Source organism: Engraulis encrasicolus, chromosome 14, assembly GCF_034702125.1.
Source record: "Engraulis encrasicolus isolate BLACKSEA-1 chromosome 14, IST_EnEncr_1.0, whole genome shotgun sequence".
Classification (NCBI taxonomy): domain Eukaryota; kingdom Metazoa; phylum Chordata; class Actinopteri; order Clupeiformes; family Engraulidae; genus Engraulis; species Engraulis encrasicolus.
Genome location: NC_085870.1, coordinates 35422039 through 35446437, shown reverse-complemented (window position 1 = coordinate 35446437; position 24399 = coordinate 35422039). Strand labels below are relative to the sequence as shown.

Here is a 24399-nt window from a genome sequence, read left to right as displayed (position 1 = left end):
TGCAATGTGTGTCCTTATGGGGTGATGATTTCAGATTGTAAACCGGTATGAAGAGAGTTTGCCCATGTGATGAGGAAGTGAACTTAGTATGGCAGTTGATTTTAGTATTTTGAATGACAGTGTGTTCAATGCGACAACCAGGGTTTTTCTTCATGGAAATTGTGTGTAATCCAGAGAATTGTGTGTAGTGGTTTGAAAAGAGTGTGTTTTAAAACTGAAATGCGAGTGTAAAGAAGGAATTGTGTTGTGGAATTGTGTTTAGTGTTCAGTGACATTGGTTAGGGGAGTCGGGAAATGGGTGAGATGTTCCGAGAATTGTGTGTGAAGTACCAGAAATTGTGTGTAAGCAATCGAGAAAAACTGTAAAAAGATCTCACAGACAGTAGGCTATCTCACAGATGTTGATAGGCTATTTCTCAGACACTGGGTTCCCCCTTGTGGACTAGAAGGATATCGACTGCGATTCAAATGCTAATTTGCGCATGCTCAAGCAAAACCGACTGGAGAGACTAGCGTCGCGCGCGCGTGCTTGAGAGAGAGGGCCCAGACGACAACGTTGTGGACAACTCGTGTTTTTGGTGAGAATACCCGCCCAAAATTGGTGAGAAATATTTAGCAAGATAACTTGCTATCGGTTTATAGGGTAAAGACCTATTTTTAACCATCAGCAGAAACAAGAAGATCGTGACTTGGGGAAGACGAAGCCCGCTGCAGAGTTTATTTGGAAACCATTACGACTAGGCCCAGAGTCTAGGTAGGTTGTCCGAATTCGTCGACCCTCTGTTGTGGCAGAGGCATAACAGCTTCACCTAAAATGTGCGCCTTGATTGTGTGTTAAAATTCCTTCAATTTCAATCATCCTTAAAGCTACGTGTCGTATAATTTCGTTTTGTTCGTAAATGTACACGAATAAGATACAAATCCGATTTCTTTGCAAGGGTTATTGTTTGTTTTCTAGACTAGTCGATAGACGCAAGCCACAGATTTAGCCATGTGGCTAGCAAGGTTTTCGCTATATTTCCGCCCTTTCACAGATTCTATAGGTTTTCAGCATTGACTCTTGGATTTTGGAGACGTGTTTTGATACATTGTGCACTTAGTCATATATTTTGGGTTTTCAATGGAAGCTCATGTGAAGCTGCTCACCTTGCTTACAGTTGTTAATAATATATTTCTGGCTTGCTATGTGTACAGATGCTAGCATTGCGTAAGAAGGAAACCCATGCCGTTAGCTGATTAGCAGCACTTGGCTGGGGGCATCTGTTTGTAGCAGTTTGTTTTGGGCTATATTCTTTAGTCAGGTTGTACAACCGTGTAGGCCTACAGAGACTTGGGTGGAATACAGTTTCAGTTACGACACAAACCAAGTGGTATATTGCTAGAATGTGGATGTTTGTCGGCACAAACACTTTCAACTTGAGTCTAATCTCTCCATTTCATTTTCTCCCAGACCCAGACCACTATGGCAGACGACTTCGATATTGAGGCGATGCTGGAGGCTCCTTACAAGAAGGTGGGTGTTTTTGCTGAGATCAGTGGATGTGAATCAATGTTTCTGTTTTGTTATGCTGATTGTTGGTTGCACTTGCTGATGTTTCCAAGTTGCCTCTGTAACATGTAGAAACGTGATTTGTTTGTTTTAATTGTGTGTGATTTTTCTCTTTAGATATTTTCAAATTCAGATTCGTCAATAAATGCCCATCTATCTCTCTTTATAGACTTGCCTAACGATATCTCACCTCTACTCCCATGAATTCCAGTGTGAACTGTCAAAAACATGAAGGTAGTAATTGCCCAATGTATTGCTGTACTGTCGTACCCTTGGTTTAAATTCAGTGGTCTGTGATGGACCAAAAGCAGTGCTTTTAAATCACCTAATGGTTCCTACCAGTTGAAAGATGTGGATGCCAAGACAATACGTAGGCCTATAGTAGAAGGCATCCTTTGAGTCCTACTCTTTTGCATGGAGCTCTTGTAGTAAGACATTTTGAACAGGATATTCCTGTTAGTAGAATCATGATAAAGCAAATAATTAGTTTTTATGGATATTCCTCTTGACCTTTGAATTAAAATAAGTTATTGCACGCCATTTTTTAGAAAAGGTGAAATGATTTCTGGAGGTGTACTTGCACATGAAAATGTTTTGTCTTTCAAGACACAGAGGAGACAGAAGGAGTGGTACACCGGTCATCCCTACTTCCACCATCCAGCCAGTTAGCTTGTTGTAGAGTTGGACACTACTGTTGTGCCCTCTCCAGTGGAATCCTTTCAGTGCTTCAATGGGTTATCAGTAGAGTTAACTATTGCATGCTCTTATTCTCCCCAACCCTCTCTCCTACACCCGACCTTACATGGGTGCCTAACTTTTCCAATGAACTCTGGAAACTGTTTAGTTTTATTGTTTGTGTGTTTTGTTGTGGTATTCTTGTCAAGAGTAAGGTCTACATTTGATTATAGAAATATGTTGAAAGCTTTCCAGTATTTTCCATCTTCATGAATGAAGCTGATTTTAAATAACAAAGAAGTCAAACAGAAAAAAAAAAGAATCTTGATCGCCTTCGGAGTCAACGTTACTAAGCCGTGTGAATCCCTGTTTGCTTCAGGGGCGAGATGTGTGACAGAGGTGGCATCCAGCGAAAATGGGGAAGACCTCTGGGATGGCATCCAACACAGGAAGTGTCGCTTAGTGGCTGCTGCCTGCTAGCATGGCCACTTGGCCAGGCCACTTTGTGGGGCTCTTAGGGAGATCTAGCCCTGGTACTTGAACTGGAACCGGGGCCTGCTGAAATTTAAGAAATAAAAAAAGTCACTTAAGCCTGCCATTTCTGAAGTACTGAAGTTAAAAAAATATATCATATAGTCTTTGTCTTATGGACCTGTGAATACAGTATTGTGTTGAAAAAAAGTAAATGTTAATTACATTTAAGAGAAAAATATATTGGAAGATGGACATTGCAGCCCAGAGTGGTTTTAGATGACTCTCTTCTGTAGAAGTTTCACCCACCCACTCACACACAAAGCTTGTATGAATTCATTTTAATTGATTATATTATATTCTCTTTTGTCCCCCCCTCCCCTACCCACCCCACCTTTATCCATACGACTTGAAATATTACGCCGTCCTCTTCATGATGTTCTTCTGTCGACCCTGCTTAGGATGACCTCAAATCTGTTAGCTCCAATGGCCACGAAGAACGCAGCAAAAAGTAAGTACCCCTCTAAATAATTACTAGCTTTTACTAGACTTTTCCAGTTTGCACCAGAGTACAGGTCGCATCAGCCAAAAATGAATAATGAAGAAGTGGGGGGGCATAGTCTCATAAAAGGTACTGCGTGCAGCGATACTGGCACACAAGCCTCAAAATGCCAAAAATGTGAAATTCCATTTTTAAAATATATACACTTCACAAGACCAACCAAACTGTGAAAGAATGTGACTTTCCGTCTGAAAAACGCGTAACTTCGCTGCACAACTTGGAGCGATGAAAGCTAAACCCCTCTCTGTCCCTCCCCTCCTCCAACCTGTCACAGGAAGAAAAAGAGCAGGAGCCGCAGCAAGAGCCGGGACCGGGAGCGCAAGAAGAGCCGGAGCCGGGATCGGGAGAGGAAGAAGAGCCATGACCGTCGACGCAGCAAGAGCCGCGATAGACGCCGCAGTCGCAGCAAGGAGCGTCGGCGCAGCCGCTCCCGCAGCAAGGAGCGCGGAGGCCGCTACCGGGCCCAGTTGTAAGTCTTTTAGTCCATAATGTCTTGCCCGCCGTAATATGACTCACTTATACCCCTGCAGCATGTATAGCATGCACAGAATAGTGCTGTTATCTGTATGCAACACGTACATGTACTGTTGTGGCGGAATTTTATTCGTTTTATTAGTTTTTGTTTTTTTGTTTTTTGTTTTTTTTTTCGTTTTTTTTTTTTGTCGTCAAGGAATGCTCACTATGTGAAGGTCATTTTGTTTGTCTGGAGCGAGATGCAGCTGGGAGGCAGTAAACTTGAAACCTGATCTTGAGCTTTTATTTATCAGGGAAATGGTGTAATATGTCTCCTGTCTGTCTGTGGCGATGAGATGTTTGTCTTTTTGCAGGAAGCTAAACATGGCCAAGGACGGAAGAGAAGAGTACAGCAATCAGGCGAGGGAGGGGGTGGCGGTGGCGGTGTTGGAGTTTTTAGGGTTATTTGTGTTAGTACTTTGCTAGTGGTGACTTGTTAGTGAGCTAGATGCTGAGATAAATGCTTGTTTTTAAACACACAGTTCTGGGCCGAAATTAAACGGTGGTTCCAGGGGGAAGACTGGTCCACCACCTGGCATCAAACTAAGGTTTCTATGATACTATTCTCGTTGTTTGTGTGGGTAGTTTGTTGGCTTGCTCAGTGTGTAATGGCAGCTGGGCGTCTGGGGCTGTGTGGTACTAACTCTTCTCCCTCTCGCTCCACTCACAGCCGCAGGAGATCCCGAAGCAAAAGCCCTGTGCGGAAAGACAGAAGCCCTGTCAGGTACGTCAGGAATATTTTATTTTTATGTTCTACTCAAAGAATCAATAATGGATTATATAGCATTAGACAGTTGATTTAAGTCAGTTGTGGTGTTCTCATTCATTATGAAGCAATATTGACTCAAAGTTTGTCTTTGTGTTCTTGCAGACAGCCGATCGATAACCTGAGTCCAGAGGAGAGAGATGCCCGCACAGTGTTCTGCATGCAGCTGGCTGCCCGCATCCGCCCCAGAGACCTGGAGGAGTTCTTCTCGGCAGTGGGGAAGGTGAGTGTGTCTGTTGGCACATAGCTGCTTTTGAAGAGTGATTGGACCTTGGTGTGCTGTACATTAGCATTACATTATTAACTGAAAATTAGAACTGTCATGAACCGCAGTCAGGACGGGTTGTGAACCGAAAAATACTCAATAAGAGGACTGTGATGTCTGCAGACAGACCAGACTCATCCAGATCACCTGTTACTCTATAAAATGAACATCACCAAATGAATGTGCGGTCTTGAGAAGTTTTTTGTGTAGCTGGTGCTGCACTGTCCCTCCCAACCTGAAGAAGCTATAGAGGGGTCCACTGGGAGTCATTTCGTCACAGTGCTTCCCCCTACCGGTGTTTTTCTAGTCTAATAATTCAATTGTCTTATACAGGTTGCATTTCATAGGACATTATTTTGTCAGCCATTTGATTTCCCCATACCAGTACTTAACTTATGGCGAGTGCTAATGGTGGGTTTCTTTTTCAACAGGTTCGTGACGTGAGGATGATCTCAGACAGAAACTCCAGGAGGTCAAAGGGCATCGCCTATGTGGAGTTTGTAGACTCGACCTCTGTGCCTCTGGCCATTGGTCTATCAGGACAGAGGCTACTCGGCGTACCCATCATCGTTCAGGCATCACAGGTAGCCATTCCAACTTATTCAGTACACTTGCGTCGCTAAACATGTGGTCACTTTATATGTACCACTTTATATGTATGATATGCAGTTTATGTGCTCTTAGGTTGTGGAGGCACAAACTGCATGTTTTCAGCTGTGACCAATCTGCAAAATGTAATTTTTTTGGTGTTTGAATGAGTTTTTTATTTCCTACTTTGCTGTGGGTGAATTACTAAATGTGGTGGGTTTTTTTTGTTGAACAATAGCTTCTTTGAATCAGCGATAATTACTTGTGTTCTCTTGTCTGTTTTCAGGCGGAGAAAAACAGAGCGGCAGCCATGGCCAACAACCTCCAGAAGGGCACGGCAGGCCCCATGCGTCTCTATGTGGGCTCCCTCCATTTCAATATCACAGAGGACATGCTGCGGGGCATTTTCGAGCCCTTTGGGAGGGTAAGATGCCGCACATGTTACGTTTTCATCTGGGACGACTTGCATCCCCTTACCTGGATGAATATGATTCATTGATCTGGCAGACAAGCTGTTTGTTGTTGCAGCAGGACATGTCCTGTAATGAAGAAAAAAAAATGATGCTGTACTTCGATTGACTGATTTGATGTGGAAATGAATATCCCTCTGGGGCAAATGAAGAGTTATCTAATTTTGTGTTTTTTTTTCTTTTCTAGATTGAGAGTATTCAGCTTATGATGGACAGTGAGACGGGCAGATCTAAAGGATATGGCTTCATCACGGTGAGTTACTATTTACACTGTGAATGGAATCTGCGTGCGATGAGAGTTTTGTATTAAGCCCGTGGTACGCTTGCTGCGAGCCGCAAATTACGCGCGCAACCGACTGCACATGCTTGCTTTAAAAGCAGAAAAATGGCAGTGTCATCCAGGGGGCACAGAGAACAGCATTTTGATTCGGAAATTGGGAACACAAGACTGTAAACAAAACATAAAGGACTCCCGGGCAAGGAGACGATACTGCTTCTACTTCTACATTTGCACGCTCCTTTGTCAAAGTGCAACGGGGAAGTATGATCGCAAATCGAATGTTTATAGTTTCGGACAAGCTCGAGACGTTCTTGAAAAGTTGCCGCCATCGCCTGGAACTGTCATCTTTCTTATGATCGACCCCAGCGACTTTGAAGATATTGCACCTAACACATGCGTTTGGTTGCGGTATCTAATGTGAATAAAATTGACATGAACTACACAAATTAACACGCTCATGCACGAATCGTGTGCGCACACGCTCCTACAGCAAGCATGCCGAAGGTCATAGAATGTCACATCAGAGGCATTTCAGACAGGCATTTCAGGCATTTTGACATTTGCAAGCTTAGAAGGGAAAATTGTGTCTGTTGGTGAGTGAAAACATTCTTATATTGATCCCACTCTGACTGTTGTTAGTAACAACTTTGAAAACAAATGGAAAAATGTATCTGTGCACATCTAAATAAAACAGAAACCTCTTGAGATTCTTTCCTGACCCCTCCGCTCCTCCTGTAGTTTGCAGATGCAGAGTGTGCCAAGAAAGACCTTTACATCTAAATAAAGCCAGGGCTCTAAATTTAACACCAGCCAAATGCTGAAAAAACATCTAGTAGCCAATTTTGGCCTGTGATGACAAAAAGTTACTTCATAGCACTGAATACAACCAAACCCTAACAAGATTCTTTTCTGTCCATTCTCTCTTAGTTTGCGGATGCTGAGTGTGCCAAGAAGGCCTTGGAGCAGCTGAATGGCTTTGAGCTGGCAGGGCGGCCCATGAAAGTAGGTCATGTGACGGAGCGCACCGACGCCTCCTCCGCCAGCTCCTTCCTGGACAACGACGAGCTGGAGCGCACAGGCATCGACCTGGGCACCACCGGGCGCCTGCAGCTTATGGCCCGCCTGGCAGAAGGTACGCTGGGGAGTGTAGGGGTTTCATTTGGTTATGTGTACGCCCAAGAGTGACATGCGCTAACGGTCAGCGAATGAAACGACCAAAGCGAATTCGGCGGGAGTGAAATTCAGCATTTAAAGTCAAGCTATATTATGGTAATGAGATGATTCAGGTCGGCGAAAACCAATTGGAATGTTCATATCTCCCAATGTCCCAGGCTGACAACCGTTTCTGGTTTACAGGCAGCTTTATACATGTAATTTGGGGTTGCTAATGTGTAATGGTAACATAAATGTTGAGAGATATGGGCTAGGGCTGGGAAATGACCCTGTCCGCAACCAAACCGGGGTACCCATGGGCATGTAAGCCCTGGTCTAACAGGCTTCCCTCTCTTTCTCTCTCCTCAGGAACCGGTCTCCAGATCCCCCCTGCTGCACAACAAGCCCTGCAGATGAGCGGCTCAATACCCATGGGTGCCATGGCGGCAGCTGCTGGTCAGTAAAATGCACTCATTGTAACACATACAATGGATCCTCTTATTCCTTATTGTTCAGTTATTTGGCGCTTCTGTAGTGAAGGATTATGTTTTTGTATTGTTGCTAGTGGTGAACAACTTGAGGTTTACAACCACACACACCATACAGTCTATTATATTATGAACATATTTTTGATGGGTGGAAAGTCACTTAATGTTAATATTTCATCTCAAATTTAAAACTTGGTGTCAAGCAATTGAAAGAAGTACTCCATATGTGGTGTCATTGCCTTGAATAGATGAAATCTCTTAAAGATTAGTGATAGAATGACGACAGGCAGCAGACGCTTGGTTTTCTATCAAAGCTTCAGAGAATAACTATTCGCTTTATAAAGCCCATTAGGGTTCGGTTATGTTAATACAGATTTTCTGTCTGTTTTAAAGGGGTATGCCACTATTTTGGGCCAGGGCAGGGATGTTAACAGTACTTAGCCCCAAAATAGTGGCATACCCCTTTAATAGCATTAGAAGTTGAAGTATAAAACAGAACTGATCCGAAATACAGTACCGCCAAATAACCTTGATCCAGGGTTCCCAGAGGTCATGGAATTTCTGGAATATCTTGGAGTTTTTCCAGTCATGGAATTCTACCATTTTGCTTGCACAGTCATGGAATATCATGGAATTTTCTTAACAGTTGTGTAAAAGCAATAACTTTTTTAGATGCGTCCCACGCATCTCTATAAGAGGCTTTGGTGTCCGTCCGTCCGTCCGTCCGTCCCTCCGTCCGTCCGTCCGTCCGCCCTCCCGTGATGTGTTTCCCTCCCGTGATGCGTTTCTGAATTGTGATTCCCTCCTGTGATTCCCTCTTGTGTCCACAAGGTGGCAGTCGCTCAGTTTTGGCCTGGAGCTCATGCGTGCAAACCAACCGTGCTCTTTGCCAGTGAGAAAAACATGGCGGCACTTCCTGTTGATTTTCACATGAAAGTTTTGCTTAATTTAAAGTCCCTAAGCGACTATAAATGTTGTGGCTTCCATATATTGATGTAAAAGTGCCCCACGAAGTAATGAAGCACAACAAAGTTACTCCACATTACCATTTGACCACTCGTTTTTCTATGCTAACAGGGTAGCTAATGTAGCATTGTAAATGATCCAGGGAGAAAGGGGGAAATGTTGTGATTTCAGTCCGCCTGAGGCAACGATTTTCGTGGGGAAGATGACCTGCATCTCGGTGGCATTGAACCACGCCCCCGTGCCTTATTTGGCTCGCTCAGCACGTGCGTCCTCAGTCCAATCGCAATGCTTTATTTTCCCCAGACGTTTAATCGCATTTAAGTGAAAGTGCCATGTATACACATCGCAAAATAACTCTTAATCCGATCTATTTAAATCGCATTTATTAAATCGGACTTAAAAACATCATGTACACGTAGCCAATGTCTCATTGATTAGTTTATGGAACTTACGGTTTGTCTGTTACGGTCCACGAAGACAATATCCACGTGAAAACGCAAACGCCTGCAAACCACTGTTTTGACAGAAATACAGTTCACCTGTCGCCTACTCTGTTTTCTTCCCAAAGCGGCATTTAAAAGTATTCCATGAAATCCAACATCAACGTCACTTCAAATAGGTGACAGCATCATGCTCACACATGAAATAACATGAGGGGGGGACATCACTGCTCTCATATTAAAGTGAAAAGAGAATTTCACATTTTAGTTTATTTAATGTAGGCCTATGCAAAATTGCAAATAGCCTATTCATTGAAATCTGTCCAGAAAGGGTTGTAATGTTTGCCTGTTTTTTTATGTTTGTAATTAAAAAAAAAAAAAAAAAAAAAAAAGTGATTTAAAAAAAAAAAAATAGCCTAACAAAAATAGAGATTTTATGTTAAAAAAAATGTGATATGGGATGGACCGATGGCCCCCCTAAGCTAAATTCGCCTTAGGTCCCCACATTGCTAAATGTAGTGTAAGGGATTATTTTGAAAAGACAGTAACATGTAATCAGCAATGCATTACAGTTTTTCAGTAAATTGCCCAACACTGTTGAAATCCTATGGTACTTTTTCAAATCCAGGCTTATACAGTACATGGTAGGCTTATTGATAAATTGCCTTGACAGGTTATGAGGAGGCCAAGGGGGCGTTTGGGCAAAAAAGGTTCAGAACGGGCATAGACGGACGCATCTGTTGTCCGCCTGTCGGACTTGTTGTTTGGTGTGTAACATTGTTTCTTACTGGTTATACTACAAAGCTTCGCCAGAGACGGTTTGGTTCCGTGCTGTAATTAGGGATGTTAACCGGTAACCGTTTAACCGATAGTCGACCGGATCAACATTAACCGGTTAACATTTTCTGCCACCATTTAACCGGTTGTAATAATAATAATAATTATAAAAATAATTTCATCTCAAAACGCCCCAATACGATAATTTTGAGGTTTTGGGCGATAATTCAGAATTTTCCATCTGGCAACACTGGCTGGACATGACAGGTCCTGTCTGCACAGCATAAAAAGGCTTATGTGAAAAATGAAATAAAAAAGTCAGTGCTGTGCATATCAGGCACGCAAACGTTGTATAATTTAAGATTACCGGTTAACCACCGGTTAATGAGTCTCAGTAGCCGGTTAAGAGTTTTTTCAATTTTCGCCATCCCTAGCTGTAATGCAACATTCTAGAATGAAATGAGCCCACCTAAGTCTGGCAGTGGCTCGGCGTCATCTCTAGGGGTGAAGATAATCTTCAGTTTTCACACTTTTAAAAACGTCCGTCTTTTACGGAAGTTGTCATGGAAATTCTGTTTTTTGGGTCTGGAAAGTCATGGAAAATCATGAAATTTTATATCTGAATTAGAGTGGGAACCCTGTTGATGATTTTGTCTCTCTGTCTCTCTCTCTCTCTCTCTCTCTCTCTCTCTCTCTCTCTCTCTCTCTCTCTCTCTCTCGCCCCGTCTCTTCCCCCTCTTTCTCTTTCCTTCATAGCTGCCATGAATCCGGCCATGAATCCTGCTATGAACCCTGCCATGAATCCTGCCCTGAATCCAGCGCTCAACCTGAACCTCAACCTTCCCAGCATGAGTAACCAGCAGGCCCTCAACCTCCCCTCGCAGCCCATCGCCACGCACTGCTTCCAGCTCTCCAACATGTTCAACCCCCAGTCGTAAGTACCCACAGCGCTGCATGAATGTGGAAGTGGTAGTTTTTGGTGCCTCTTTTGCTGGATATGATTTGTATTATGATTTAGGAATGACGATGGCTCACTTGGGTGAAATCTTTTTTTTTTCTTTGTCACTTTCTTATAGGGAGAACGCCGCCGGTTGGGACAACGAGATTCAGGACGACGTCATTGAGGAGTGCAACAAACACGGCGGAGTCGTCCACATATATGTAGATAAAAATTCAGCACAAGTAAGTAACAGTAGTTGTGTTTGAAGTGGTCAGTGGTGTAGTTTACGCAAGTATGCGCAGTATACACACCCTTAAAATGTCAGGGATTTCAATATACCCACCTAAAATGTATTGATTCATTATTTATAATAGCTCAGTATATATACCCACCTCAAAAAAGTAGACTTACACCACTGGAATTGGTTAGATTTAAAGTCGTGCAGTTTTGAACAAGTGAATTAAAAATCAATGTGATTATCTGATTTCAGGGTAACGTGTATGTAAAATGCCCAACCATCCCCGGCGCAATGGCTGCAGTGAATGCGTTACATGGACGATATTTTGCAGGTGAGTGTGGCAAGAGGTTGTCTAACTTCACTCCAGCAATAATTTACACTTTTGGCATTGCACATGGCTTGATTACCAAGTTCGTCATGCACAATTGGTACAAATTTCTGACATTCCTTTTCTGACATTTCAACAGAGTTGTGGTTTAAAATCAGGGAACACTGCACACAAATGGTTTTAACTGGATTATTTCAATTTAACAGGTTTTGTGTGTAGTGTCAATAGAGTTGCTCGGGTGTGATCTGACCAGCCTGTAGCAAACAGAGGAAAACCATATTCTCTATTCAACACATTTTTGTGTTTCATTCCAATGTCTGAATTGCAAACTGTAATGGCACATGTTAATGTGCTTGACTTGATGACTGACATGTGTCTACTTTTTGGCTCTCTTGTTCCCACAGGAAAAATGATCACAGCAGCATATGTTCCTCTGCCCGCATACCACAACCTCTTCCCAGACGCAGTCACGGCCACACAGTTACTCATGCCGACTCGCCGATGATCTGCTCTACTCTTCTCTTCTCTGCTCGCTCTTTGGATTTTAAAACTTGTACACACACACACACATCTCACAATGTTGGGACACTGTTTTTGCTCCCTTCTTTCCTGTCTCTGTGATCATTGTGTCTGTATGGCGAAGTCATGAAGCATCAGTAATGGCGTTTATGTATTGACATTCATTTTTATTTTTGATTGCATTTGTTTTCTCTTCTGTTGCAAAGAGCCCTTGTCCACATATTACAGGTATGTGGAACTTTTTGTACATTTTCAGGCTCATAGTGTATAACAATGTACAGACATGTCCAATATTCACTGAACGAAATAAAAATGCAGCTTCATTTGTTTTTTTGTTTTTTTTTACCCACACTGTGTACATGGGAGCAATGATTTCTGGTTGGATAGTAGACCCATGAAACTTTTCTTTTTCTTTTTTTTTTTTACATTCAGCACACCTTCGTTTTGTTTTTTTTCCCTTTTTTTGAATGAACTGCAGTTGTAGATGAGCATCAGCACATTCAGTTTTTTAGGCTCTATGAGCTATGGGGAAAGTCCGCAAACCCAGTATTTCCTTTTATGTTGACTTGGAAACCATTTGATATAGAAGTATCTGTTTTCTAATCAAGATTTGATTTTGTAAAGCCCTTGACGGAAATTGATTTCAAAATAAAGTCATAGTGCTGTGATGTTGACTGCTGTTGTCTGTTTCTTGTAAAATATACACATTTCAAACTTTGGTCAATGTTTTTTTTTATTAACACAGATTTCAGTGTTGTAACAAAAGTAGATAAAAGAGGGCAAGATAAGGAATGTGTGTTTTTCTTCTAAAATAGCAGCAAACATGAAATTACACTTGAGAAATGTACAGTCACGGTCAATACACTAAACCAACACAGTTTCTGCAACAAATATTAGCAAGGTCGTGAACGGTTGCACACCCAACTTTCCATCTTGCGCTTTTGTAGGCTATATGTCCTAAAGGCACACGGACACCAGTTAAAATTACATGTATCTTGGTAAAGGTAATAAGGGTCCAACAAGGCAAATGGGTAGGAACTGTAAACAATGGTCAGTTTATATGCATTGTACCAACGCCATTGCACTTAGGTTGACTATAAACTTGTTCATTGGCTGTATTTTTGAATATCAAAATTATATTTACAATATTGATATAAACTAGTTTTTATGTCTACCAATTTGATGTGCATTGATATTGATGTACAGCTGTAAAGGTATGAATAAAACTGGATTTCCCCCTCACATTTAATCATATAAAATCTTTGCCGTTTTAGGTGATTCCAGATAGCCAAAATCATTTCCATTTACACACATGTAATGAGAATGTAGTCACAAATGTTGGATATCGTACAATATTTGAATAGTTGGCAGGAATTTGTTACAGTGTATTGTATACTTACTGTTTGAACTAATTCCTCGCAGTGTGATTAAATCAACATTCTGCTTGGCTTTCTGTGTCACATATTGAGCAATTCTTTGCCTTCAACATGGTCAGTGTCTAGCTCTTTAAATGTTCACTTACAAAGGTCAATGTCTCCTTTTTACGGCCCTAAGAATAACCGTGTGGAGTGTTGCCAGGTTTTCCTTGCAGGGAAAAAGTTGTAGCTTGTGCATTTCCACTCAGCATTTGTTACACACATCTTAAGAGAATTGTGTAGACTGTAGAGACTAATGATTAGACAAAAATGTGATCATATAAATCAGGGGTGGGGAACCTATGTCTTGTTTATGGTCCTTGAGGCCATTTTATCCGGCCCCCGATACAATTTCAATGTTCTGCAGCTTCACATGAGATATGACATAAATTTGTAAAATAAACAATAAAATAAACAATTAAGTTATATTCAGGGGACCTACAGAAGCTGGATTCTGTTGGTGGCTGCCTTCAATACAGGCCTAAAGTGCAGTGGGAAATCCTGGATTGTGTTCATAGTGCGGCCCTCGGAGGACTTTTACGGCCCTCAGATGAATTTAAAGTGGCCCCTGGAATGAAAAAGGTTCCCCACCCCTGCTGTAGAGACTAATGATTAGACAAAAATGTGATCACATAAATACACTTACAGTACTATAAAACACATTACTTCATATAGTAACTTCATATAAGTAAAGTTCCGTTTCACACAACCTAAGGTAATGCCACATCTGGTACAAAGGGCTGGAAGGACAGAGCAGAGGGCTGAAACTCTTGGAGGTTACACCTTCTTCACATAATTGGATTATTGAAGTGAATCACAACGATGGTGATGTCATCCCGGTACATGCGCGCCAGGTCCTTGGGCAGGCTCAGCATCTTGGCCAGGCGCCTGGGCTCCACGGAGCCAAAGCCGTCGCTGCCCAGCGCATGGCGCAGCAGGTGCGTGGCCGAGTTCTCGTCCTCCAGCGCCGACTGGGCCCGCCTCCTCCTCTCCTGCAGCAGCCGGTGCATCTGGCCCAGGGTGAAGCTCATGGCCGTCAGGGGCTTCTGCCAGTGCAGGCTGGACAGGTGCTCCCCGATCACCTGCACCACCTTCTGCCGGTGCATCAGCTCCCACAGGCCGTCCGTGGCCAGGATGAGGAACTTGTCCTGGGGCCTCAGCTGGTGGTGCATGACCTCCGGCTCGGCGATCAGGTAGGGCGGCGTGTGGTAGTTGGACGGCACCATCTTGCCGAACTCGTTGCCCGGCGAGTGGATCTCGGGCCTGGCCTCCGACATGTGGCTGAGCAGCTCGCTGCTCCACTTGAACTTGACGTCGCCGAAGGCTCGGAAGGGCAGCAGCTGGCCCAGCAGCCGCTCGTGCTTCACCACCGTCTTGCGCTCCAGGTGCGGGTGCTCGGACAGCACGCGCTGCATCTCGTCGGGGTTCTGGGCGTTGTGGTCGTTGGTGAGGGTGAGCGGCGACCAGCTGCCGTCCGCCTCCTGCACCCCCATCACGGCCCGGCTGTCGCCCAGGTTGGCCAGCCGGATGTCCTCGCCGTCCACGTGGGCCACACAGGCCGTGCACCCGGACATGGCCACCCGCAGCGGGGTGAAGTGCGAGTGGGCATCCCCGGAGTCCCCGCCGGAGCCGGAGTGCACCTGGGCCTCCAGGGAGATGTCGCTGTCCAGCCTCTTGAAGGCGTTGGTCAGCGCGGCCTGGATGCCCTCCTCCTCAACGTCCTCCCGCAGCAGGTCGATGCGCTCCTGCCAGTAGGTGCGCAGGCTGTTGAAGTAGAGCTTGCCGGCGTCGGTGCTGACGTAGTCGTTGGGGTGCTTGTGCCACTGCAGCATGGGCATGACGGGCCGCTCGTTCTCCACGGCCTCCTCGATGTCCAGCAGGGTCTGCAGGGGCAGCAGGGACACGGCGATGTAGTAGAACAGGCGCTCGCTCACTGCCTGGGCACAGGCCGAGCCGGCGTGGCCGTCGAAGACCCCAAAGATCATCCCCCTGCTCTGCAGGCAGGTGGCCGTGCTCCTCCTGTCCTCACTGGGGCTGTTGGAGGCCAGGATGTTGCTGTCAAAGCCGGTGACTGACCCTCCAGAGCGACCGTCCGTCACCCTGTAGCTGTATTCGTTGGCTTTTAGAATGTGATTGACCTGTGAAATGGCCATCTGATTGGGGCCATTGCTGGACCTGTATGTCCTCCTGGAATGGACAGTTGACGCCGGGTAACTGCCATTGGTGAGGTCCATAGACGAGTCCGATGCATGGCACATCCTCACCTTTTGCAAACTGCACCCACGGTTTATGGCTTTCCATTTCGAGACTGACAGGTGTTGTTGGATGCCCCGACGGATGAAGGGGGATGTTATCATGTTACTGAGTGTGCAGTTGAACCATTCATCTGGAAAAATAAGAAGAGAGAGAAAAGAATGAGCACGACAACATCTTATCCAGATAGTTAACATTCTGGATGTGGTTTTGCATACACCTGGCAGTTTATGGATTGACATGCCATAGCTGGGGCAAGCTTTGGCATTATGTTGTAATTATATTGTAATTCCATAGTTGGCTCCTTTAGTTATGATTTTGGCATCCCTATTTGCCAAGATAGTGCCATGTGCCATTCCAAAACCTTGCCAGAATGGGAATGACATGCCAAATTTGGACCGACTATGGGTCAAATTTTGCTATCTGGGTTGTGACAGAAACAGAAAATATGTAGGATTTCAATCCTCTGAATTAGAATATTAATTTAACGTGAACTAAATATTGCTAATCATGTGCAAATAATGGCCATGGTCTAATAACATAATAATGACATTTATTGTGACCCATCTAATTCTAGCAGCCATTAAGATATTGGAAATTACAATATTTAGGTCAACTATGACAGCAATCTCCATTGCGTACCAGCTACAAGTGACAAGAGATATGAAAGTAGGGCATATGTAGGCTAATTCATTTACCAAGTAAAAAACATCAGTGACCAAGATCTTGTTAAAATATCCACGGTTGTGAGGGAAGAAATCATTATACTTACCCAATGCAGTGTGTCACAAAGCTGCTACACGGTCGAACTATGTTTTCAAGCTGCTACACGGTTTTCTTTCAAGACAGCGGTTTACATTTTAACTTGCGTACTTCCTCCCAATAAAATGCAATGTGTTCTAGGAGCGCACAATGTGTGTCTTCCAAGGAATTTGGAAAGACAATTCTAAACTGAAAGTTCAGTTTCAGCCTCCTGTAAAGTAATGGATCAATGGATTCAATCTTCCATAAATGTATTTAACTAATATATTTATATTGATGCCAAAACCAGGAAATAATTCACCTTGTAATGACAATCCTTTTCTACCAGAAAGTATTCCGTGCTAGGCACTCAAAGAGTAGAATTCGATACAATGTACAAATAGGTTGTCACTTGTAACATGTCAAGATAATGCTTGTATTTCGCTACTGAAGTGTAAAATTCTAAGAGAATGGAAACACGGCACTTTTTTTGCCTCAGCTGATTGGCTTACAGAGCGGAAGTCCGGTGGCGCTCAACGATGTACACCAATAATATTGCGCCATTCCATTCGGGTACGTCTTACATCAGGCCCAAAACAGCAACACATCGACCAATGGCATTCAACAAAACTGTCGTTTAGCCTGCCTCCTTGAAGGGAAGCCCGAACTTGTGTAAGCAGCATTGCTGGCTGTCTCGAGGGCAGTGTGGTGTTTTGAAACGAAAAAGTGTGTCACTTCAACGATACCCTGCGTGGACTGGGTGAGCTCACGAACATTTTCTGACTGGCAAATTAACAAAAAAGACTGCGAGAAGCCTCTATCGCCGCGTGCATTTGCTCTGCTGTCACTTTCTGAATCGAGGGCACCCATACTCCGAGGGAAAGATGATGAGCAAGACTGTAACGAGAAAACTACTGGGGTCCATGTGTGGCTATCAGACCCCAAGGTTGTCTTATTGCCAGACTGCTGCCACTGCCATTCGTCGAGAGAAAGGTATGGTTGTTATTATAGAGTTATTATCGATACATGCTCATCCATTTCCATAATCTGATGACGCAGTTTACAAGATGATGCAAGATATTCAGCCTGCTGCTGTCAAAACAACATGCCGTTAGCAAGCTAATATGTTTCGGCTACGTAATAAACTAGAATTTATTGACTTGTTTAAACTTGTCATGTTTAAAAGCGAAATATAAAGGCTTTGATGTGCACTCTGACAATGACCTTGTGTTTTAGTTGAAATGATCAAGGGCAGAGAACTGGAAAAAGATGAGCTGCGTCCACTTTACATGGACTTCCAGGCAACAACTCCCATGGTATGTAAGAGTAACATCCAATTTCACCAAATGCCACTTAGGCCTACTCGATGCTTTTTTGGCAGAACAGCGCCACTGAATGTTTTGGGTTGAGCCTAGTAAGGAATTCAAAAGTGCCATGTCATGTTTATACAAGCAGAATCTGGCACCGTTTCCTCTCATTGTGTAAATAAACACAATTTATGATGTTTCCTCAGGACCCAAGAGTACTGGATGCAATGCTCCCGTACCAAGTCAATTACTATGGCAATCCTCACTCCAGAACCCATGCCTATGGCTGGGAGAGTGAAAGTGGCATGGAAAAAGCTAGAAAGGTAATTAAACTTGAAATATGAATGATCATAATATCCCAGTGTTAATCTTATTTTGTCAATGACTGTTAATGAGATGACAGTGATGAGATTGAAACAAATTAACTTATCAGGTTGCAGCAGTAGATATTCTCTTATTGCAGACAAACAACTCACTGTTGAATATTGATTGTTTTTTTCACTTTTAGCAAATTGCAGACCTCATTGCAGCCGATCCCAGAGAGATTGTTTTTACAAGTGGAGCCACTGAGTCCAACAACATGGCAGTCAAAGTAAGTGTCATGTGTTCAGTTCAGATTAGGATTATTCGGACGGTCATGCTGTTGGATTTGGAATGGACTTTGCCAATAGCCTCACAGGCACAGGAGATTAAATAGTTTGGGATGCAAGTCATGTTGTACCATTCAGTAAAGCAAGTGCTAAAAGCATACCAGAACATCTTGATTTCAATCATGATCGTTATGACGGCAATGGCTGAACTTCGTATGACCTAAATAAATTTCACAGCGGAGCTACAGTGTGCAGACTTCTACTTTTTCCACTGAACTTCTGTGACAACCATTTCCGTCATTAATGTCTTTCTATCTATCAGGGAGTTGCTAGATTTTACAAAGCCAAGAAGAAGCACATCATTACGACACAGACTGAGCATAAATGTGTGCTGGACTCCTGTCGAGTGCTGGAGTCAGAGGGATTTGATATCACCTACCTACCTGTCCAAACCAATGGCCTCATCGACCTTGAGGTTGGTTATTATCAGGAGAAGAACTACCATCTCTACTGAAAACTAAAACTAAAAAAAAGATGGAAAGGAATTTTAAAAGATGATGTTCGGTTCATGGGTGATCGATCGCTGTCTTTTTTTAGATTAATAATAGGCATGTTCATTTTGTGTGTGATTGGATATTTTCTGAAATAATTTGTAAATAATAAGATGAAGTGGATGTCAAGTTGATTTATCACATTTGACAATGCAAACAAGAACCAGAATTCCAGAAACCCTTCGATTGAAATTTCAATTCAGGAAGTTGTTGAGATATGTTCACATTCTTTGAAAGGACGACCGATTTTCCCTGGCGTTTTATGGTTTGTCTGCATGGCCAATGCCAGACGTTCATAACATTTTGATTCAGCCTAACACTCTTGTCTTGTCTTTCAGCAATTAGAAGCATCCATTAGGCCAGACACAAGCCTTGTTTCTATTATGATGGTCAACAACGAAATTGGAGTCAAGCAGCCCATAAAGGAAATAGGTAATTGTTCATATCGTGCATGTTGAGGTTATCCTACACATTGTTATGGATAATAAAGTTTTAATCACAATGTTCTCCTGAATCTCGCAGGTCAGCTTTGTCGCTCAAAGAACGTCTTCCTTCACACGGATGCTGCCCAAGCTGTTGGCAAGATCCCCATTGACGTGTCCGACTGTAAGGTGGACCTGATGTCTATCAGTGGACATAAGATTTATGGACCGAAAGGTGTGTGAAGTAAAGGAGACACGCTCACACATCACCTACTATTTCATACAGATTATAACTGGGTGCTGACTCCCACATAATATATTGATGAATGAAGGAAGCGAAAAGTGCTGTGTGGCCAAGGTGACCTGTAATACTAGCAGGACTTGATGTTGATCTTTTTGCTCACCAGCCACTGTGGCAAAGAGTTTTTCCAAATCACTAGCTATTCAGCCTGTCTACTAACCAGTTTTTTTTCCTTTACCATGACAGCCTACGTAACAGCTCTGAAGATAAAGCCATAAATCAAACAGATCAGTGCTATTGCCACGGTTTCTTACATGGAAAATTCAAATGAATACAAAATGAGTAGGCTAATAGGCTGTGACATTTCATATCCAAGAATAAACTGCCTGACAAAATGGCTAGTGACACTGAAATTAATACCAGCCACAGCTTAGTTTTACCCGCATTTTCCTGGTGGAAAACTAAGGACTATAAGCAAATATCCCTAAGGCATGTTGTGTGGATGTGTACAGTCTACTTAACAATCTGCTAATGTACTTAAAAAACACTAACCCTACTTGGCATTTGCACATATTGTTCTGTATACTTCGTATACACTTTGTGTCTGCAAGTGATGTATGCTATGATTACGTCCACAATTGTAAGTTGCTTTGGATAAAAGGCAGTGTTAGCACTGTGCAATGATAGCCACCTGTGCCTCCATTACTAGCCTGGCAACGCCATCCTCTGTACTCCACCCAAAGATTTTGGCTCCGCACCTATAGTCGCCTTTCGCCCAGGCTACCTCCATACCACCTTACAGTGGCTCTGTGAGGGATTAACACTGCCATCTTAGCCCTAGTGGCGCAGCCAACCAACATTAAGAGTGATTAGGGGCGGAGAGACAGGTCAGGAAGAAAGTTGGCCGACCACAAAATGTTTTTTTTTTTTTGAAGAAAACCTCTGGTAGCAATTTGGTACACTGTGGTAAAGCAGATAGAGGGAGTGGAGTCCAAGCATATGTTATGTCTTGATACTTCACGCTAACCATTTTCTAGTTTGAGATTTAACTTTTTGCTTTTAGTCATACCATTAGACATGATGTGTGTGTGGTGCAGGTAAATGTAACGCAGAATTTCTCTTTTAGGTGTCGGGGCGCTGTATGTGCGAAGGAGGCCGAGGGTGCGTATTGAGCCCCTGCAGAATGGAGGTGGGCAGGAGAGGGGCCTTCGCTCGGGCACAGTACCTACACCGCTGGCAGTGGGGCTGGGAGCTGCCTGTGAGGTTGCCCAGCAGGAGATGGAGGTATGGGTGGTGGGGATGACATGGCAAAATGTTCAATGAATGTTGATAGTTTGTCTGTGATACAAGTATTGGTATACTGTAAAGTGGCAGTGTGATCGCATTTAAATCGCATTTTGATCGCATGCAGCGATTCTGTACGCCACTGTTTTGGGCCCTCCATCTGTCAGAACAGAAGCTGCTCATAGAAGTTTTTATAGATGAGATAGGAGAGTTCATGAGATGTATGACTTTGAACCTTGTTTATTTACTAAGATACTGTATTGTGTTTGTTAAATGTCTATGTATTACCAATAGTATGGCCACAAGCGGTTACCCATGCACTGCTCTGTTGTTCAATGAACGTTTATAGATTGTCTTCGATGATTCGGTGTTTATTTCCCATGATATAGGCTGTTTTCTGAAGTTGATAAACTAACCTTGTTGCAACTTCTTTTACTTAGTATGACCACAAGCGGATCTCCATGCTGGCCAATCGACTGGTCCATAAGGTCATGGCTGAGATCCCTGATGTCATTATGAATGGTGACGCGGAGCAAAGGTACCCAGGTGAGTAGGTGCTTTTGAGCAAGTACGTAGTGTATTACCCCAGGAGGTTGTCATTGAAAGTGTAACACCACCACCAGCAAGTCTTAACTTTCATACAATGTTTTGGTCATCCGACTGCAGAGTTGTATAAAGTAGAAGTAGAAGAACTCTTACAAATGTATTTACATCACTAGTAATATGATGATGCATGGTTTCAACTTCCCTATGTAAGATCATACTACAAGTGTTGTAAGTCCATCTGTAAGAATACTTCTACTTAATACAACTCTGTCCGACTGTCATGTAATTTGGCCAATACAACAAACACTGGTGCGAGAATACGTTTTTGTAATTTGCAAAGCAACTTTTACGTTGGTAAACAAATAACACATGCTATTGTTGTCCGTAGGGTGTATCAACCTCTCGTTTGCATATGTGGAGGGAGAGAGCTTGCTGATGGCTCTGAAAGATGTGGCCCTTTCATCTGGAAGGTTTGTGATGTTTGTTGCTGGAATACAAGGAATACACCCACCATTTAAGCTGGTGAAATCATGTCCAAGATAGGAATTAACACTGTTTTTTATATAAAAATCATCTCATCGGTTAATGTATTTAACTGTTAAGTGTTGTCTTTTGTTTTGTTTTTAGTCTTCCTCGACATTTGCTGCCTTTTATTGTCCCTGTCCAAACTTATTTGAGACGTGTTGCATTTATCAAATTAGAAATGAGTACATATGTCCCCCAAAACAATATTTTTTTCTCGGTTTTAACACTTAATATGTTGTCTTTTCACTATTCTCCAACTAATGAATAGATTGAATGTTTTAAATTGATAGCATTTTGATTTTATTCACTGTTCACCAAACGTCCCAACTTCACAGGAGTTGGGGTTTGTACAGTGATTGTATTTGTTTTGTTTGATTGATTTACTTATTTTTGTGTTTGTCTTTTTTTCTAATTGCCAGTGCCTGCACCTCTGCTTCCTTGGAGCCCTCCTATGTTCTGAGAGCGATAGGAGCAGATGAGGACTTAGCCCACTCTTCGATCAGGTGACCACTCCTGGACATATCTGACTATTTTAGCTGAAGATCAGAGAAGCATACCAAGTGAAGTGTAGTGAGATATTACTTGGAGGTTTTAAACATTTTGCATTTTAGAACTTTGTGCATGTTATAACAACACACATTTCTCTCAGTGTGTAGGTTGTAACATAATGTGTATTAACTATTAAAGTAATATTTTGAATTGTGAAGATTAATCCTGAATTGGAACAATAGACTGGTGAAGCATCATGACCTGTGACAGATGTGTTTGCAGTGACGTGTTCAGATTTGCCATGCAGTCTTGCTGTATCATTGCTCAGTGGATTTAAATCAAAACATTGTTTGTAGGTTTGGAATTGGTCGCTTTACCACAGAGGAGGAAGTGGACTACACAGCTGAGAAGTGTATTCAGCAAGTGAAACGGCTAAGAGATATGAGGTAAACACGCATACAGCCTTACTCTGCCATGTATTTTTAATGATTAAACACAGTAAATACATGATTGTGATCTGTTAACATGCATCACAAATGTTTTCCTGTGTAACCTTGATAATGAACAGTGTTACTAGGGCTGGGCAATTGTTTTAATTACAAAAATTCAATTCACGATTCAAATCTGTTCAAATCGATTTAAGTACCCATTTTATCTAAAGTTTCTCAGTATACCTTGAATAATAGCAAAGCCTGTAGTCATTGTAAACAAGTGAACATAATGAGTGTTTAGTGTGTAATGTGCACTTCGAAATGATGCTGCATTTTAATAGGGGATGATAAAAAATACAAGTACTATAAAAAACTAAAAATAAAATACTATAAATACTCACTTTGAAACCACTCTGCTTGTTATCTCGTCTTGTTTGAGTAGCCCCCTGTGGGAGATGGTGCAGGAGGGCATTGATCTGAAGAGCATCAAGTGGACCCAGCACTGAGCCAACTGCATCTGCATAGAAGAGGATGAAGAGCCTTGTGAATACTTCTTTTCTATAGCTGTGGAAAAAATGCCATTCCCAGCTCGACTGGGACTTTTTCTCAAAGAAAAATACGCACAAGTACATTACTTATGTTGGGGAAATGAGGTTTTTTTACTGGCAGACCATAGTCTGTTCCTTTGAATTTGACCAACGCAAGAGGTGTTGGACTAAATAATGGACTTCTTTATCTGCAATGTGTGTGGAGTGGCTTGGATGTGCCCCCCCATTTGAGTAGCTCAGTCTACATTCCAAGGATTATCGGTTCATGTAAAGTTGGAATATTCTTCATCAAAAGCAATCAGATTTCACTTTTTCTCATGCCCAGCAGGATACTGGATATACAGTATACGTGGTCAAGCACACACACAATGTTGTGAACTTGGCAAACACTCAGAAATCAGTTTTTGTGGCTATAAACAAAGTATACCTGTAAATAATCTCAAATACACCGTGGTTTTGGTTTGGTGAAGGTAAGCACTTGCTTCTTGCTCATTGTTCTGTTACAGGAAGACTATTCTCTATGGATGCATAGTACTGCCAGTACATTACCTCATCTCTGTTCAGTTAGTCTTAACAGTTAACAATCACATTAAATCAGCCATTCAGATCATACACAGACAGTGTATTACTACTATTTTTAGTATCATAGAGGATACTTGTATGAATCAACAGTACATTTCATAGTATGTTCTTTTTGAAAGCTCAGAAACCAAAAAACTCTGACTACGTGTACAAAATCAGCTCAATGCAGTTGTTACACCTTGCATGGATTAGTGAACAGTGCTTTTCCAAAGCATATTGCATTTAACTGTGATAAAAAGCAAACACCTTGAACTTGTAAGCATCTGTCTACCCTGTAAACCTTTCTTTCAGTTTTCAAGTAAAGCTACAGTATGTCAACAAATTTTGTTGCATGATTCTTCTGAACACATACTGGTATGTTGTGGTTGAATAACTGATCAAAAATGTGTGAACTATTTAGGCAAGAATGTGGTGTGGAGTAAGCACATAGGGCACTACCATTAGCCTGGGTCCTTTTGACACCACATAGAACTGCACGGTAGGGCTG

General features: G+C 42.6%; 3 protein-coding genes across 6 annotated transcripts; 2 read left to right on the top strand and 1 right to left on the bottom strand.

The window, feature by feature from the left end:
- The first annotated feature begins 485 nt into the window (after window positions 1-485).
- On the top strand, window positions 486-12661 carry rbm39a (RNA binding motif protein 39a). Of its 4 annotated transcripts, XM_063215568.1 has the most exons (18): window positions 488-578; window positions 669-754; window positions 1451-1513; window positions 1719-1783; window positions 3157-3206; window positions 3532-3726; window positions 4253-4318; window positions 4441-4494; window positions 4642-4759; window positions 5233-5385; window positions 5676-5813; window positions 6047-6112; window positions 7067-7271; window positions 7661-7747; window positions 10719-10896; window positions 11039-11144; window positions 11393-11471; window positions 11873-12661. In XM_063215568.1, exons 4-18 carry the CDS (start codon window positions 1778-1780, stop codon window positions 11971-11973), a joined length of 1602 nt encoding a protein of 533 aa, XP_063071638.1. In that variant the 5' UTR covers window positions 488-578; window positions 669-754; window positions 1451-1513; window positions 1719-1777; the 3' UTR covers window positions 11974-12661. The 4 variants fall into 4 exon arrangements, with proteins under 4 accessions (XP_063071637.1, XP_063071638.1, XP_063071636.1 ...); XM_063215567.1 differs by lacking the exon at window positions 1719-1783 and having other exon boundaries at window positions 486-578; window positions 672-754; XM_063215566.1 differs by lacking the exon at window positions 1719-1783.
- si:ch211-15p9.2 (uncharacterized protein LOC562650 homolog) lies at window positions 12311-16832 on the bottom strand. Its single transcript, XM_063215570.1, has 2 exons — window positions 16428-16832; window positions 12311-15788 (listed from the first exon to the last, which is right to left on the bottom strand). Exon 2 carries the CDS (start codon window positions 15757-15759, stop codon window positions 14191-14193), a length of 1569 nt encoding a protein of 522 aa, XP_063071640.1. The 5' UTR covers window positions 15760-15788; window positions 16428-16832; the 3' UTR covers window positions 12311-14190.
- Window positions 16833-17035: 203 nt separating this feature from the next.
- nfs1 (NFS1 cysteine desulfurase) lies at window positions 17036-24234 on the top strand. Its single transcript, XM_063215565.1, has 13 exons — window positions 17036-17389; window positions 17633-17712; window positions 17910-18026; window positions 18212-18295; window positions 18616-18768; window positions 19183-19276; window positions 19367-19501; window positions 20634-20791; window positions 21232-21337; window positions 21726-21807; window positions 22282-22365; window positions 22708-22797; window positions 23225-24234. Exons 1-13 carry the CDS (start codon window positions 17281-17283, stop codon window positions 23286-23288), a joined length of 1356 nt encoding a protein of 451 aa, XP_063071635.1. The 5' UTR covers window positions 17036-17280; the 3' UTR covers window positions 23289-24234.
- The last annotated feature ends 165 nt before the right edge of the window (window positions 24235-24399 follow it).